The sequence below is a fragment of the Eublepharis macularius genome, chromosome 5, assembly GCF_028583425.1.
Source record: "Eublepharis macularius isolate TG4126 chromosome 5, MPM_Emac_v1.0, whole genome shotgun sequence".
NCBI lineage: Eukaryota > Metazoa > Chordata > Lepidosauria > Squamata > Eublepharidae > Eublepharis > Eublepharis macularius.
In genome coordinates this window covers 129,900,851-129,917,670 of record NC_072794.1, presented here as the reverse complement: position 1 = coordinate 129,917,670, position 16,820 = coordinate 129,900,851, and the positions used below count along the sequence as shown (strand labels likewise).

At 43.3% G+C, this 16,820-nt stretch overlaps 1 protein-coding gene across 7 annotated transcripts in view; it reads left to right on the top strand.

The window, feature by feature from the left end:
- Window positions 1–16,820, top strand: part of PPFIA4 (PTPRF interacting protein alpha 4) — a 194,075-nt gene that overhangs the window by 137,252 nt on the left and 40,003 nt on the right. For all 7 annotated transcript variants that reach the window (XM_054979374.1, XM_054979371.1, XM_054979372.1 and 4 more), the window contains exons 14-17: window positions 9,891–10,032; window positions 12,261–12,466; window positions 15,686–15,926; window positions 16,327–16,362. In XM_054979374.1, coding sequence (XP_054835349.1) covers window positions 9,891–10,032; window positions 12,261–12,466; window positions 15,686–15,926; window positions 16,327–16,362 — 625 coding nt within the window. The remainder of the gene's footprint in view (window positions 1–9,890; window positions 10,033–12,260; window positions 12,467–15,685; window positions 15,927–16,326; window positions 16,363–16,820) is intronic.

Below are 16,820 nucleotides of genomic sequence, written 5' to 3'. Positions count from 1 at the left end.
CCGGATTACACTCTGCAAAACAACACTTGAAAAACTTACATTTTACAATTTTAAAACAACCATATAAAACAGTGCAATATAAATATTTTAAAAGGTACAAAAAAGCAGTGCAGGAATAGTCAGTTGATCAATAAGTCTGCCACCTGCTCCACTATATTAAAATTACCTGTGTGGTAGGTTAAAACAGTTTGATGGTGGATGCCTCTAGTAGGGAGGGCGTTCACTTCAATTTGGCCAGTAGGGGCCCAGCTCAGCCTCAACCGTAGGCTAAGCGGGCCTCTTTGGGGCCAGGGGCCACTAACAGTTGTTTGGCACCTGATCTAAGCGTCTTCTAGGGCACGCATAGGAAGAGGCGGTCCCGCAGATATGCCGGTTCCAGTCTGCATAGGGTTTTATAGGTAAGTACCAAAACCTTGGATTTGATTTGGTGTTCCACTGGCAGCCAATGCAACTGGTGCAATACCAATGTTATATGTGCACTGTCAGGCACTCCAGTGATGACACGCACCGGTGCATTTTGAACTAGCTGCAGCCACCAGATCAGACCCAAGGGAAGCCCCGCGTAGAGCGTGTTACAGTAGTCTAACCTAGAGGTGACCATTGCCTGGATCACTGTCATTAAGTCGCGGGTTGAGAGATAAGAGGCAAGCTGCCTGGTCTGTCAAAGATGGAAAAAAGAAGACCTGGCAACCGCTGCGACCTGAACCTCCATTTTCAGGAAGGCATCTAGGATCACCCCCAGGCTCCTGACCCTTGGAACTGGTGTAAGCAACATCCCATCGAGGGCTGGGAGCCGGAGCCCCGAATCAATGTGCCTGTGGCTCAAATACAGGATCTCCGTCTTCGTGGGGTTTAATTTCAGCCAACTTTGCTTCAACCAACCAGTCACGGCTTCAAAAGCATACCCCAGGACATCCGGGGCTGAGCTAGGCCATCCATCCATCAGCAGATATAACTGGGTGTCATCAGCATACTGGTGGCACCCAAGTCCGATGCTCTGTACCAACTGGGCGAGGGGGCGCATATAGATGTTAAACAGTAATGAGGAGAGTATTGCTCCCTGCGGCACACCTCATATCAATGGCTGGTGGGATGACAGTTTCTCCCCCAGTGCCACCCTCTATCCCCAACCATGGAGAAAAAAGAGACAAGCCACTGTAGTGCCGTCCCTTGTATCCCCACATAGGCGAGGCAGGGGGTCAAAAGACTGTAGTCGACCATATTGAACGTTGCCGAAAGATCATATCAGCAGTGGCGCTCCACCTTGGTCAAGGTGTCTGCGGAGATCGTCCATGAGGGCGACCAGCAGTGTCTCCGTCCCATGTCCCAGGTGGAAGCAGGACTGGAAGGGATCCAGAGCTGAGGTATCCTTCAGGAATTTCTGCAACTGCTCCTCTGCTACCTGCTCAATCACCTTACTCAGAAACAGGAGGTTCGAGACTGGGCGGTAACTGACCGGGTTGGCAGGATCCAATGATGGTTTCTTTAAAAGAGGGCTCACCACAGCCTCCTTTAGCGTCCCAGGAAAACCCCCAGAGCTCAAGAACAAGTTGATAATAGCCTCCAGGGAACCCTGTAGTCCATCATCAACCAAAGCCAATAGTGCTGTCTCTGTTCAGAGGCTCAGCCTGAAACCAAACTGAAAAGGGTCTAGAGCTGATCCAAGAATACCCATAGTTGGTCCGCTGTTGCTCTCTCAATCACTTTGCCTAGAAAGGGCAGATGACAGACCAGGTTATAACTGGCTTCTTCATTTTTCTGTAGGAATGTTCTTTTCTCATATAATTTGAGTTGGAATTTCCACCAAAATGTGGTATGTAATAAAATTAAACCCAGTGTTGGACTACTGTAAACTTTTTTTATACTAAAAGTGAAAAATATATTCTAGGAACTATTCAAGCTTTCAATTTAAGTTATCCCAATAGTTCTTTTTGGTGTTGCAATTTGGATAAATTCAGTTGAAGAAACTGTAGATCAACCTACAATTCTTGCAAAGGTTGCTAAATGTCCCATGGTGCATTGCAGGTGTTGTTATCTGTGCCAAGTTTGGTCAAATGTCTCTTGAAGCAAGGTTGTTTGCTTTTGTTTGCTTTTAAGTTATGGCTTAAATTGCTCTTTAGTACAGAGGGCTACTTAGCTCTTTTGAAGCAAGATTTTGGGGGGGTGGCTGAAAACTAGGCCACAACTTTATTAACAACAACAGCAACGAGAAGTATTGACGCCGCATGTGGATCAGATCCCCCAAAACAGCATCGGCTGACCCGCCTGTCAGCCGATGAACCCCCCCCCCCCCAGACCCAGGCTGAGAGGAGGGAACCAAGGAGTGGCATTAAGGGGGAGATCACCCGGTGTACACCCTTTGGTGATTCCCCTGCCACCTGGGCGTGAGAATGCCCCTAGTCCACCTTTCTCACTGAGACTCTAGGTGGATCACACAATGTGAGATTAGTACAGTCAGTATCAAGGACATTTGTATAAACAATGCCATAGAATAAATAAATACAAGTTTACATAGACATAGCATTAGCAAGAATCCAATACAGAGTTGAAGAAATGCTAAAACAGAGCATAAGCAATTCTGGGACTGATATTAGACAGTGTGAAGCACAGGTAGCACATAGGGGCACATATTTAAACACGTCGTACATAAGGCAACATAGTGGTGAAGTCTGTGAGGAACTCAGACCGTACACCATCCCTGTGATGGAGCTTTGGCAGTGCCTGATTTGCCTCATAGCTACTCAGTGGCTATCATAGTGAAATGAAGCAAGCCCAGTCTTTTTAGCCACCACCTCTCACAGTCTGTTGTGTGTGGCAGGTACTGTGTGTTAGCTGTCAGTGTAGAGACCCCAGGTTTCTGCAGTGAGAAAGCACTCAAGCGTTAGTACAGAGGGCTACTTAGCTCGTTTGAAGCAAGATTTTTATAGATCCCTCTGGTAAAAACTCTTAGTGAGAACTTGTTGCTGATCGATTAATCATCTGATATGATTAGTGAGCTTAGTCTGAGGCATTTAACTGTAATAAAAAAATTAAAGAAATTGACTATGGCAGCACCGTGTTTCAAGCGTGTCATGCTTGCTCATCTCAGTTTTTTATTTTTCCTCCAGAACTCTTGCCATCATATACTTACTTTCTGACAATTCCATGCTTGTTAAGAGCCTTTCCTTTTTCCTACCAGATTAAATGCCAATCTTTCTATGATCATGAAGGGCAAATATATTAAGTTACCTTACTCAGAAAGGACCTGTTCATGTTCCTATGGTTTGATTGATTCATTGATTGATTCTGATTGATGTTATTGGATTGTCCTTTTAATGAGGATCTTCGATTACATTATATTACTCCTCTTTTAACTGATCGGCCTGGACTACCTGTGTCTTAGGTAATACCCTTTTTATTGAGTGTTAGGGATTCTAAAGTTACACTGGCAGTTGCAAAATTTATATCAGTCCTTATGTAACTTAAGAAATAAGTTTAAACAACTTCGCTGCTCAAGAACTATGTATCGAGGAGATTCTAAGGGATAAAGGAAAGGAATGGAGGGTGTTTTTTAAAAAGTAGTGGACAGATAACTGCCTCTTTGAGTGGCCAAGGGAAGGTGCCCGGAGTTAGTGATTGATTTATGGTAGCCAATAAAGGCTCATTGATGTGGTCTTTACATGATTTTAGCAACCAGGTGTGCAAGGATCCAGGGCACAAGCAGCAGCCTTCACATGTCCCAGGATTGTGTCCATCACAAAAAAATGGGTAAAATTGGTCCATAAAGAAACTACATGTTTTAATCATGATTACAGGCTGAATGATTCTGTACAGCATTTAGCTATATAGAGTCTCTCCACACAAGATATCTGACACATGAAGAACATGTGTTGCGAGATGCAATGGTAGCTGGGAACAGTAGTTTAAAAAGACATCTGGTTGAGGTCAAAGGCTTTCCTATACATTGGAGCTCTGTGAAGGGGCTGTGAAATGCCAGAAGGGAAACTTCAGCACATTATAACCTCTCCAGGTCCAAGCCTGACTCTGAAAGGCAGCTGCAGCCCGTTTCCATTCCTCACTGCCCTCTGATTGCGATCCCACACAGTTTTAGAGGAGAGGTGAAATTGACAAAACCTTCAGGGAGCCAAAGATGAAATTAACAAATCCTCTGAGGAAGGATCTTCACTGGCTCTGCCTTTGTAAACTATGCTTTCCAGCTAATATTGTGTCTCCCTGCACTTGGTGAATGCGTGCAAGGCGTCTTGTGTAGTGAGATTCATAGTCATGTGCTTACTTCAACATGCACTATCTTGCAATTTCATTTTTGTCAGCTTTAGTTGCAATTATGTGATATAGGCTTCACTGTTTCAGCACATACAGAGTGTTTCACTTTGTCATTAATTTTTAATGTGAATTGCTTAGATGCCAGGAAAAAGGATAAATGATGATGATGATAAGAGAAAGTTGAAGGTACATTAAGATGAAGGAAAACTTCCATGCTGGCCATCACCAATGATCTTAGTCCAGGCTTCTGCCTATGAAATTGGAGTCTTCAGAGGAAAGGCATGAGTCCAGTTATGTAGTCTATTTGATCTTTGTTTTTAGTGTGAGCAGTATGTTAATCCTAGATAGAAAAGATAGAAATCCTATCTTTTCTAGAGACACAGAAAAGAAGTTAGAACCAAGGAACAATGAGGGGACAGTTTCCAAAATAGTCTCATTATGTGCCTCTTTACCTCCATGTTACCATCACTGGACGTCTGGAGGTGGCACTCCCACTTACAGTTGTTTGTCCCACATTGTCTATTTTGCATATTAGGAAAAGATTTTTTTCTGTGGGTTGAACTGCTTATTTTTAATGGTCTGAGTGTATTCACATTAATGGGTTCCACCCCAGCATAGAATCTCAGTTTGGAACATTCCAAAGCTAGACTTTTAAATGTGAAATCATCCCCTCTCTGACCCTGTGCATCAGTGAGAATGCCCAAGGAGGAAGAATTGTGGCTTCCTACTCAGTTATCTTTCATTTGTCTCTGCAACAGCTTTGATCAGAAACCTTCTCCTCAGAGAACTTTCTGTAAGCTAGTGAGCATTTTAAAAAATCGTTCAGATACTGTTCAGTTTTTCTGTATTTTCTATACCTTTATCCAGCCTGCATATGTATGGCGCAGTGGACTATCTTCAAAAGGTGTTGGCAATGTGAGATCAAATTACCTTCCATAGATAGGAAACTTGTGATTGTTGCCAGAAATTTCACTAGCAAGGCAAATTTTTCTTTCCCATGTCATTCTGAAACAAAGGAGACAAAATACTTTTTGAAACCCTCCTTGAGTATGATCTGATCAGAGTGAACTGTCCATTGGAACAATACCAAGGCGCCATGGTGTGACCCCCCTCCCCAAAAAACCTTAATTACAGCACAAAACTATCACCTTGCCCGTGAGCAGAAACATTTGAACTTTCGGGGCTCAGCTGAGCTTTTTGTGTGTGTGGTAACCAGGAGCTGAGAGGACAAGAAAAAAAATGTAATGCAGAAAGCAGGACATATAAGGTACCCTTTGTGAGGTTTATTCCAGAATTATTATGTAAATGTTTGACACAAATTTTAGAAATGGACAGTTTTCATATTTTACTAGCAGTATTTGTAATTTAGAAGAGGTTTCCATGTTAGAGAGATGTTGCAAATCAAAGGTTGGCTGTTTTAGGAGCCCTGGAGCTCTTGCATGGTTGGGTGGAACTGATGACTATCAATTGAGGCTGTTGCTATGTGTAAGGAAAGATTTCCTTGTGCATAGGCAGAGATTTATGTTTCTGTATGTGTGTCTGTATGTTTTCTGCAACACTAAGAAGCCAGTTGGTAGGATTGGAAAGTCCTGCACCCACTGGGGATCTCAGCTGTTATTTTTCCTTTGATCTTTCTTTCCAGACTAGAATGGGCCCCCAGCTCAGCCAATGTGATGAGAGATGGCTTGACAGCCTGTCTATGAACCTATTATGGCATATAGTAAACTGTCAAGATTAAAAAATGTTTTAAATCATACTCTGAATTTTAAAAATATATACAATTTAAAAACTGATTATGTATGCACTCATAAGACTGCATTTCATATTTTCTTTTGGCCTTTTTAAAACAACTAAAACTTAATACCTAATTCTGTTGTCTCTGGTTCTAAGTTTTTAAAAATTTATTTCTATCCTGTCTTTCATTATGGAGCAATGTGGTATACATGGTGTTTCCAGGAGGTCTTCCACAGTCTCTCTATAGAGACTCTGGTGCGTGTTCATCAAGTGTAGGAAGATGCAATGTTAGCCAGGAAGTATAGTTTTAAAAGACAGAACTGGTGGAGATCGTTCCTCAGAGAGTTTCTTAATTTCATCTTTATTTATTTATTTATTTTATTCAATTTATATTCCACCCTCCCCACATCAGCAGGCTCAGGGCGGATTACAACCAAGTTTAAAATCATATTTCACAGTATATACAATTAAAAACCATAAAACATCTTAAATACACAGATTAAAATACATATATACAGGGCTCATTTTGAGGGGGAACGCAGTTCTGGCAGTTCCCCAAAGAGGTCACATGTCAGGTGGCCCTGCCCATCTGACTCTGCCATTTTGGGCCTGTTTTGGCCTGGATTGGGGCCGAAATGGCCCGGATCAGGCCTCTGACGGGTGGTGGATCACTTTCCCGCTCATCAGCGGCCTGATCCTGACCATTTGGGACCCCTTTTCAGCCATTTTCAGCCCCTTTTTGACATTTTGGGCCCAATTTTGGCCATGAATGGCCAGGATTGGGTCCAAAACAGCCAGAATAGGTGTCAGGGGGTGTGGCATATGCAAATCAGTTATACCAATGACACTTCTGGTGATGGCAAGAGGTGTGGCATATGCTAATGAGTTATGCTAATGTGTTATGCTAATAAGTTCCTCCAGCTCTTTATCTATGAAATGACCCCTGCATGTGTGTGTGTGTGTGTGTGTGTGTGTGTGTGTGTGTGTGTGTGTGTGTGTGTGTGTGTGTGTGTGTGTGTGTGTGTGTGTGTGTAACATAGTGGCACATAATCTAAACGACCACCTTTTTAGCCATCTTTGAAGCATTTTGACAGGGAAATATGAGAGATGGAGGTATCACTAGTAGGGAGGGCATATGTTGTACTCCCCCAGCTAGGGGGTACCCCCTCGCATCAACCAAATGCCTGGCGGAACAGCTGTGTCTTACAGGCCTGGCAAAAATCTAACAAGTCTCTCCGGGCCCTGGTCTCATTGGACAGAGCGTTCCACCAGGCTAGGGCCAGGACTGAAAAAGCTCTGGCCCTGGTTGATTCCAGGCGGGCCTCCCTAGGGCCAGGGATCTTTAGTAGATGTTTATCGCAAGTGCGAAGAGTCCTCTGGGGTTCAAATGGGGAGAGGCGGTCCTGCACATATGCCGGTCCCAGTCCGCATAGGGCTTTATGTTAGTACCAAAACCTTGACCCTGATTCAGTACGCCACCGGCAGCTAGTGCAGCTGACGCAATATCGGTGTTATATGTGCACGCATTGGCATTGCAGTGATGACCTGCACCGCTGCATTCTGTACCAGCTGTAACCACCAGATCAGGTTCAGGGGAAGCCCAGCGTAGAGTGTGTTACAGTAGTCCTGCCTAGAGGTGACCATTGCTTGGACCACTGTAGTCAAGTCGCGGGATGAAAGATAAGGGGCAAGCTGCTTGGTCTGTCAAAGATAACAAAAAGAAGACCTGGCAACTGCAGTGACCTGATCCTCCATCATCAAGGAGGGATCTAGGATCACCCCCAGGCTCCTAACTTTTGGAGCTAGTATAAGCACCGCCCCACCGAGTGTAGGAAGCCGGGGTCCCGAGTCCACGTTTCTGTGGCTCAAGTACAGGATCTCCATCTTCGCAGGGTTTAATCTCAGCTGACTTTGCCTCAACCATCCAGCCACAGCTTCAAAAGCACGCTCCAGGGCAGCTGGGGTCAATCCAGACCATCTGTCCAACAACAGATACAGCTGGGTGTCATCCGCATATTGGTGACACCCAAGCCAGAAACTTTGCACCAACTGGGTGAGGGGGCACATATAGATATCAGCTCTTTGTCTCCCCAATGGCTCTGTCAGTTTCACCTCTCCAGTCTAAAACTGTGTGGGATTGCAATCAGAGCGCAGTGAGGAATGGAAATGGGCTGGAGCTGCCTTCCAGAGCCAGGCTTGGACCTGGAGAGGTTATAATGGGCTGAAGTTTCCCTCCTGGCATTTCACAGCCTCTTCACAGAGCTCCAGTGTATAGCAAAGCCTTTGCCCTACCGCCAGTTCTGTCTTTTTAAGCTGCTCTTCCCAGCTACCATTGCATCTCCCAACACGTGTTCTTCATGTGTCAGATGTCTCATGCAGAGAGACTCCCAGGCACTGGCTAGACCTAGATCTGCTTAGATTCAATAAGATTGCCATATAATATGCCCTCAGCATGGATTCCCAGTCCACATACTACTCTAAGTCAACCATCTTGAAAGGAATTAAGTACTTTCTTGATATTACACTAAACAAGATGTTGATCACAGTGGATGAAGAGTGGAGATGGATGTTGTGCATGTATTTCCCTTGGTTGGGAAAAAAAAGATCCGAGTAATCAGTTCAGGGTAGCTGATGATTGGAGCCCCAGGTCAGCTCTTTGAATTGTTCTTTTCAATTCTGGAAACTATTGATGCAGCATCCATTGCACTGTGTTCCTCCTGTTGAACAGAGTAGTTCACCTTGTGTGGTATCACTTGGGAAAGGAGGGAGAGGGTCTGTGGCTTGTTTCCACATGGAGCAATTCCTCATTTTGCTCTTATTGCCCCAGACACTCAGAGCTGCAACTTTCTCCATACTTTTTGAGCTTGCGAGTTCCTTCTGTACACTTCTCATAGAATTTTTGCCGTTTTTAAAGAATCAGTAGGACACTATAGCAACATATCTATTGTTGCTATATTGATTTTTGATTTTTCAAACAACTTTTTAAACAATTTTTGATTTTTTAAAACAACTTTTGATTTTGTTTTAACAATTCCTTATAGGGATACCTACTACTAAAAAAGAAACAGAAATCTTTTTCTGGTGATTGGGGGTGGGGGGTGGGAATAGTGGGCATAAGGGAAATGGGGAGAAAATTGCACTGGACGTAGGCATAGAGGTGCAGAAATCCATACTTTCCCCTCCACACCATCCCCAAACCCTTTATGCAGAGGGTGGAAAGCCTGAAAGGTGGGCAATGGTACAAAAATTTTGTACAGAAGCCCCTCATCCAGGTCTGCTCCATTTGGTGGGTGGAGTATGTGAAGCATGTGCAATGAAGCTTGATTTTTTAAGCATCTGGAACTTACTTCAGGACCTTGCTTGTACCAAGGGATAGAACTAAGGTGAGCAGCACTATTTCCCCTGCCCCACGCACTTTGGATTATTCTTCCTTGGTACTAGTGATGAATCAACATGTGCTTGCGCTCTCTCTCTCGCTCTCGCTCTCTCTCTCTCTCTCTCTCTCTCTCTCTCTCTGTGAGCCTCAGTTACCTGTTGGTATCTGTGTTCCTTGCCTGTTCCTGAGAGTAGTCTTTGACTGTACTAGTCCTGTATAAGGTATTCTTGTTTTTCTAAATCTGTGATTATCTTATTGTTCTGGAGCCTTTTTAGACCATTTGGATAGAAGATATTGTATTGTATTCAGTGTGTGTTCTTTTTCAACCACTGACAGTACTCCTAACTTTAGAAAAGAATATATTAAAGAGGAAAGGAAAACATATTAAAATATAATTAAATTGATGAACTCTGCCCCTTAAAAAAGAGACTTTAAATGGCAGATTTGAATTATTTAGTGAAGGTAATCTACCTTACTCAGAAGAGCAATGTCTTGCCGCATGGCTGTTTTTCCATAGGTCTCTTGTTGGAAGTACTCCAGACCTCCGGTATCCCCTGAGTACTATGGTCCATGCACCGATTGAGCCCTTTGGAACACCATCTAGCCTTCACCGGGCACCAAAGAGCCGATTTGCAACTCTGCGGGAAGAACCCTCCAAGGTAAAAACGCCTGCTAATCTTTAGCAAGCAGCTCCAGTTACACTTGCATCTTGGAGCATATCACCAAATGTTTGTGATGGCAACAGCTGCAGCAGCTGTCCTGGGCCTTTTAAATGAGGGGCTTTAGGCTTTCATTTGGCAGTAACAGCTGCAATCTAGCCCTCTCTGAAGGAAAGAGACTCCCTGTTGTGCAGAAAGGCTACTGGATGGTGGCCAGGACAGTACTTATTTGATGGGCTTTTGCAGAAGGTGGTGATATGAAATTTCAAAGGATCTTTGCTATACTGTGAAATCTGGACAAGGAGGAAACCTATTGCAGCCCTTATTTGGCTGTGGTATTGGGATTTGTTTTATTGTATTGTTATGGTTTTAATTATTGTGAGCATCTCTAGCGATAAATGTGTTAGTGAACTGCTCAGGCATTTAACTAACAGCCCAAGACAGGAATTGTTTGGATACTATTGATATAGTTACAGGTTGAGAAGTGTTTTTAGTGACAGTGACCATATGGGGCAAAATCACACTTGCCTTATAAAGAAGGTTGAAAAGTGATTGTAAACCAGTCTTCACACACAACCGTTGGCCAATTCAGAGACCTGATACAATTTCATTCAAAACTGCTTTTCTGTTTTTCCATCATGTGCTTTGGCAGAAGAGTGTATAAAATTTAGTCCATGTGTTTGATATGTAGATATAAACCCCACGTTCAAAACTGAATGTAGCTGCAGCTCAGTAAGTTTGGTCTTACATCAGTCCAGTCTACTAACTACACTAACAAAAGACAAAGTCAAGAGATACTGGCAAAGGCCTTGGTGAATTGTTTTCTTCAAGAGTTGGAAAAGTGCCGAAGGTTGATTAGCTATGGAGTAAACAGTGAGATACTACTTGTTAAACTCTAGTGTAAAAAGCTCCCTCTGTATAGAATTGACAAATACTGGATCAGTGACTTTGATATTAGGGGAGAATTTTATCTTCGTTTTTTTCCTGCTATGATGCTAATAGAAATATCTGAGAAGGCTGTGACCACTGATGTAATCAGCAGCAAATCATTTAGCTCCAGCTTTCTAACAGAGACTTGGGAAGTATAGAGAAAGTAGTCTCTTATGCCTGTGTGGCAATGAAGCTGTGCCAGGTTTACATGTAGTTGATAGACCAACTAAACTAATTGTCAGCTAAGTAATCTTTAGTGTGTGGTTGGGGGTGGGGTGCGGGGGTTGGTAGCAAGTATAGCAAGCTATAATAAGGAAATCTGATTGTTTCTTTTATTGTGGCTCTGTGATATTCATCTTTATTATGACCTATGTCTAGACATACTGGCTGAATCCTACCACGTTGTTCCGCCAAATTCGAAGTCTTCTTCCAGCCTAAGAAAGCTTCCTTTGTTGGAAGAGGAGCCTCTTTCTTTAGGGAAAGGATTCAGACTTGGCTGAGCAAAGTGATAGGATACAAGCCAAGATTATTTACGGTGGGCAGTGCAGCATTTGCTGAAAGGCTCTTCTGCATAATTATTAGTAACTCATGTGCTACTTCATACTTAATTTGGCAAGCAATGTCTAGACTACTACACTAAATATGAGAAACCCAAAATACATTAGACAAAAGAATCTTCTTTCCTTTCTTTTAAATATCTATAGTGAGGCAAAATGCCAGTACAATTTATAAGCATTATAAAATCCTTGAAACTGCAGAGTGAATTCTACCTGGGCAGTTTTCTACTGCTTGTTGTGAATTAATTGTAAGAATATATCTGCAGCCCTCTTATTTTCAAAGATCCAGATTGCTATTTCCCAGCCTGATCCAGTCATCTGAAACAGGAGAAAACCAGGTTTACATTTCTTCTGCTTCACTGCTGTCTCTATAAGTGTACCTGCAGGGAGCCAGGCCTGGATACCACAGGCACTAGGGAAAGAGAGCAAACTAACTGTGTGGTTGGTTGGGATATGACAATTCTTATTGTGAAATCAGTGTAAAGGCCTGTACTGTGTAGAGGCACATCTTTCAGAAGTAGGAAATCTTCACAGGACCAAGTTGAAATTCTCCAAGGCCCAATCTTAGTGCTGTCCTATCAAGATTGGATAGGGGAGGGCATAGCACAGTTTTCAAAAATGTTATTCTTTCCTGTGGCATTTTCATACTGATGTTTCAGCATGGTGATGACATTTCAGCTACTAACAGAGTATGGAGAGGTGGTGCTTTGTATCAGCTATCTTATGATTTATTGTGTGCAGGACTGGGAACTTGCTCAACCAGGTGGAGTCTTGGCCACCACAGCTCACACCTTTGAGAGTGATCCAGAGATCTCTGATGTTGATGAGGATGACCAGGAGACAGTCTTTAGCTCTATGGACATGCTGTCTCCTAGTGGTCACTCAGATGCTCAGACCCTTGCCATGATGCTGCAGGAACAGCTGGATGCTATTAATGAAGAAATCAGGTATGAAATGCATCAGTCCAACCTATATCCAATTGATTTGAGCCCATGCATATTTATAGTGAAAATCTGTGTAGGAATGTTTAATGCTCTCTAAGAAGGGAACAAACATGCTGTATACAGGCTTCAGACTATCTGGAGACTGAGGAACAGATGCTGACAGACTTGGCCACTCTAATAGTCCTGGGCTTGAAATAGAAAGTAGCTGTTCATTCATGGAATCATAGAAACATAGAGCTGGAGGGGATGCCAAGGATCATCTAGTTCAACCCCTGGAATAATGCAGTAAATTCACAGCTACCTCCCTCCACTCACTCACTGACACCCCCCCACCCCCCGCTCAGTGCCCAGACGAAGACAAAAAACCTCTAGGATCTCTGGCCAATCTGACCTGAATGAAAATTCCTTCCTGACCCCAAAGTGGAAATCAGCGTAACTCTGGGAACTGGCTTATCTCTTCCTGCTCTCCCTCTCACAAATTACCTAAGTCTGTACTGAGTCATAGAATCCACCATTGCTGGCAGTTTGCCATCTAGCCTCTACTTAAAAACCTCCAAAAAAGGAGAGCCCACCACCTCCTGAGAAAGCCTGTTCTACTGAGGAGCCGCTTAACAGCCAGGAAGTTCTTCCTAATGTTTAGCTGAAAACTCTTTTGATTTAATTTTAACCTGTTGATTCTGGTCTGACCCTCTGGGGCAACAGAAAACCATTCAATCCTTTATGTGACAGCCCTTCAGATACTTGAAGATTGTTATCTTATCACTTCTCAGTCACCTCCTCTCCAGGACAAACATACCCAACTCCATCAACCTTTCCTCGTAGGACTTGGTCTCCAACATCTCACCATCACACGTTCCAGCTTGTCATCATCATTCTTAAACTGAGGTGCCCAAAACTGAACACAGTATTCCAAATGAGGTCTAACCAATGCAGAGTAAAGTGATACCATCACTTCATGTGATCTGGACACTGTACTTACTTACTTACGTTATTTGTAGTCTGCCTTTCTCAGTGAGACTCGAGGTGGAACAAAAGAGAGGGGCGGTGAGCCCAAAATGGCATTCACCTTTTTAGCGACTACATCACGCTGCTGAATCATATTCAGTGTATGGCCTACTATGACCCTTTTCACATGTATTCCGCTAAGACAAGTCTCACCCATCCTATAATTATGTATTTGATTTTTTCTACCTAATGCAGAACTTTACATTTATCTCTATTGAATTTCATTTTGTTCGTTTTAGCCCAGTTTTAACAACAACAGCAACAACAACAACATTCGATTTATATACCACCCTTCAGGACAACATAATGCTCACTCAGAGCGGTTTACAAAGTATGTCATTATTATCCCCACAACAAACACCCTGTGAGATGGGTGAGGCTGAGAGAGCTTCTAGAAGCTGTGACTCACCCAAGATCACCCAATTGGCTTCAACCGGAGGAGTGGAGAATCAAACTCAGTTCTCCATTAATAATAAAATAATTTATATTAAAAAAACCCTCAGTTCTCCAGATTAGAGTCCCATGCTGTTAACCACTACAGCAAACTGGCTCTCAGGAGCTGTAGCTGCATTCATCAACAGGAACTACACTCCGACTGTCAAGATCCACCTGAATCTAGATTCTATCTTCTACTCTAGTAGCTACCTCTCCCAATTCAGTATCATCTGCAGATTTAATCAGCATCACCTCTATTCCTTCATTCAAGTTACTTATAAAGATATTGAACCACGCAGGGCCCAGGACAGATTTCTAAGGCACTCCAATTGTCACTCCTCTCCAAGTTGATGAGAAACCATTTACCAAAGATTGTATCTTTGGATACAATCTGTCAACCAATTACAAATCCACCTAACAGTAGCAGCACCCAAACCACATTTTACCAACTTGTCACCTCATTCATCTCTAGTGTCATCCTTCTGGAGGTCTCAAAAACACAGTATAAATTTTAAAAGATAGAAATTTTCATAATTCTTAAAGGAAGAAGAAATGCAGCTGTTTAGCATTTTCTCTCTGGAAGCCTGCAAACAAAGGAATAAATGTTGGCAAGGTTAAAAAGTAGATTGAAAGTTGCCTCAGAAAGTTGCCTCAAATTACTCAACCACATAAGGACGCACAATATTGTTCTAATTCCAAGGGGCAGGTTACTTACGTTGTCTCAAGTAATGAACCTTATGCACTGAGCCAATACTATGCCAAATAGAGTGTAACCTTTCACTATGCAGAGGATATAGTATTAAGTTAGACAAAAGGAATAATCTATCCTTGCCTCAAAACTTGCAAGTCCGTAGCAAGTATTTGATTGTAACTTAATTGCTCTCAAAAGAAAACCGGGCCTTTTTGACATGAAGAATCTGAAACACAGGAAACTTGAATTCACAGAAAATTTGTTATGAGACACCACTGGAAGTACAGAATAGGGATAGGAACCAGCGTCTTTGATTACTATTTTACTGTCAGGGCCAGTGCCAGAGTTTCTGGCGCCTGAGGCCGGGGGCAGCTTCAGGGCTGTTGGTGCTCCCACGCGTGTGTGCAAAGCGCATGCGCATGCACCCGGACTGCGTGATGATGTCACTGCATGTGACGTCATCACATAGCATGCCGCTGTGGGCTGGCCCCATTGGTGCAGCAGGCAGCTGGGACGATGCATGGGTGGCCTCCCAGCCCTCCCGCTCAGTTGCCCCACGCCACCCCGGCTGCCTGCTACGCCTGGCCTGCTGCTGTGTGCAGGCGGCGGTGGCAGCATGCCACCGCCTGCACACAGCCCTCCCACTCAGCTGCCAACGCTGCTGCTGCCAGCTCCACGGTGCGTGCCCCCTCCAGCACCTCAGTGCTCGAGGCAGCTGCCAGACCCGCCTCCATGGATGCGCTGGCCCTGTTTGCTGTTGTAATTAGTATTACCTTGATTTTTAAATTAGCAAGAAATGTCCTGAGTGGAGCTCAGATAATAGTAATTTGATCTCATCTGCATCTAAACTTGTAATAAAAAGATTTCTGGTCTAGCGCTACAGATTTTGAAAATCTTGAAAAATGTGAGCTACATGTAAGGAATGCCATAGAGCCTAAAATAATAGCTCTGCCAAAGCCGGAATTGATTTCTGGTGTCCAAAGGACTATGTCAGCTGGGGACATTGTGCTCAGAACCATTGAAGATCTTCATTAATGCTATATAGAAGATATATTGGAAGATGCAGTGCTGAAATACCTATTCTTCTTTAGAATGATCCAAGAGGAGAAAGAGTCCACAGAGCTGCGTGCTGAACAGTTGCAGAGCCGGGTCACAAGTAGTAGTATGGAGGCCCTGAATCTTACACAGCTGCGCAAGAGGGCATCCATCCCCACCTCCCTGACTGCCTTGTCCTTGGCCAGCTCTTCTCCTCCTATCAGTGGGCGCTCCACTCCCAAGCTCACCTCCCGCAGTGCAGCTCAAGATCTTGATCGAATATGCAGTATGACCCTGGTAAGCATAAAAGGGGGTGAGGTGGGGGGGAATATACCAGGCCAGAAAGACAAGTAGGTTCTTTAATCATATGCTATAATTTTGTTTGGATTCCTTCCTACTATTGCCTGCAAGGGAGAGGAAAGCCCGATGTGGTTAAGAAGCTATGCCACATCAAAACCTGATGTTGAAAAGCCCCTGTTTCATTTGATAGCACATTTGATTTCAGAAGTCCTCATTCACATGGATACAATCTTATGTTAAGTCTGTGTGGCAACTTTTCCCATGATCAATGGGAAGGGTAGCATCCAAACATTTTAATACATAAACCTTTAATAAATACAATATTAGCATTCTGCCTTCTATTTCATGATTTCATTTTAAGCTAACTTTTCTCCACTGTGTGCCCTGCCATTGACAGCCCAGTGACTTGAGGAAACACCGAAGAAAGCTGCTTGTGAGTCTATCAGTTTCTTCTTTTTCTCTGATGTATGCTTCTGTTTTCTTCTGTTACCCTTCTGTTCCTCTGCTAACCCTCTCATAGCAATGTTGAGCAATTTTAGAACTTTAGCAATGTGGAGCTGGCTGTATTGTGGAAAGCTTCTGTATCCTTTAGACAGTAGTATGGTGATTGCAAAATATACAGCTGTTTTAAATAGGGATGGCTAGTTGCAGTTTTCAAACAGCTAATTGATTCCTATCAAAAGGAAAAATTGTACCAAGATCTTCTATAGGTCTGTCAAGCTACAACCCATATAGTCCTACCTTACCACAATATCATTATTGCTCCTTGTAAAGTTGGGTTCTTTGAATTATACCTTAGCAACTCAACTCTTCTGTAGAAGACAGCTATGCTGAAAGTGCCTTAAACAAGAGGCTATGCATAGGAAACTTAAATTGCTTGGTCTAACTGTT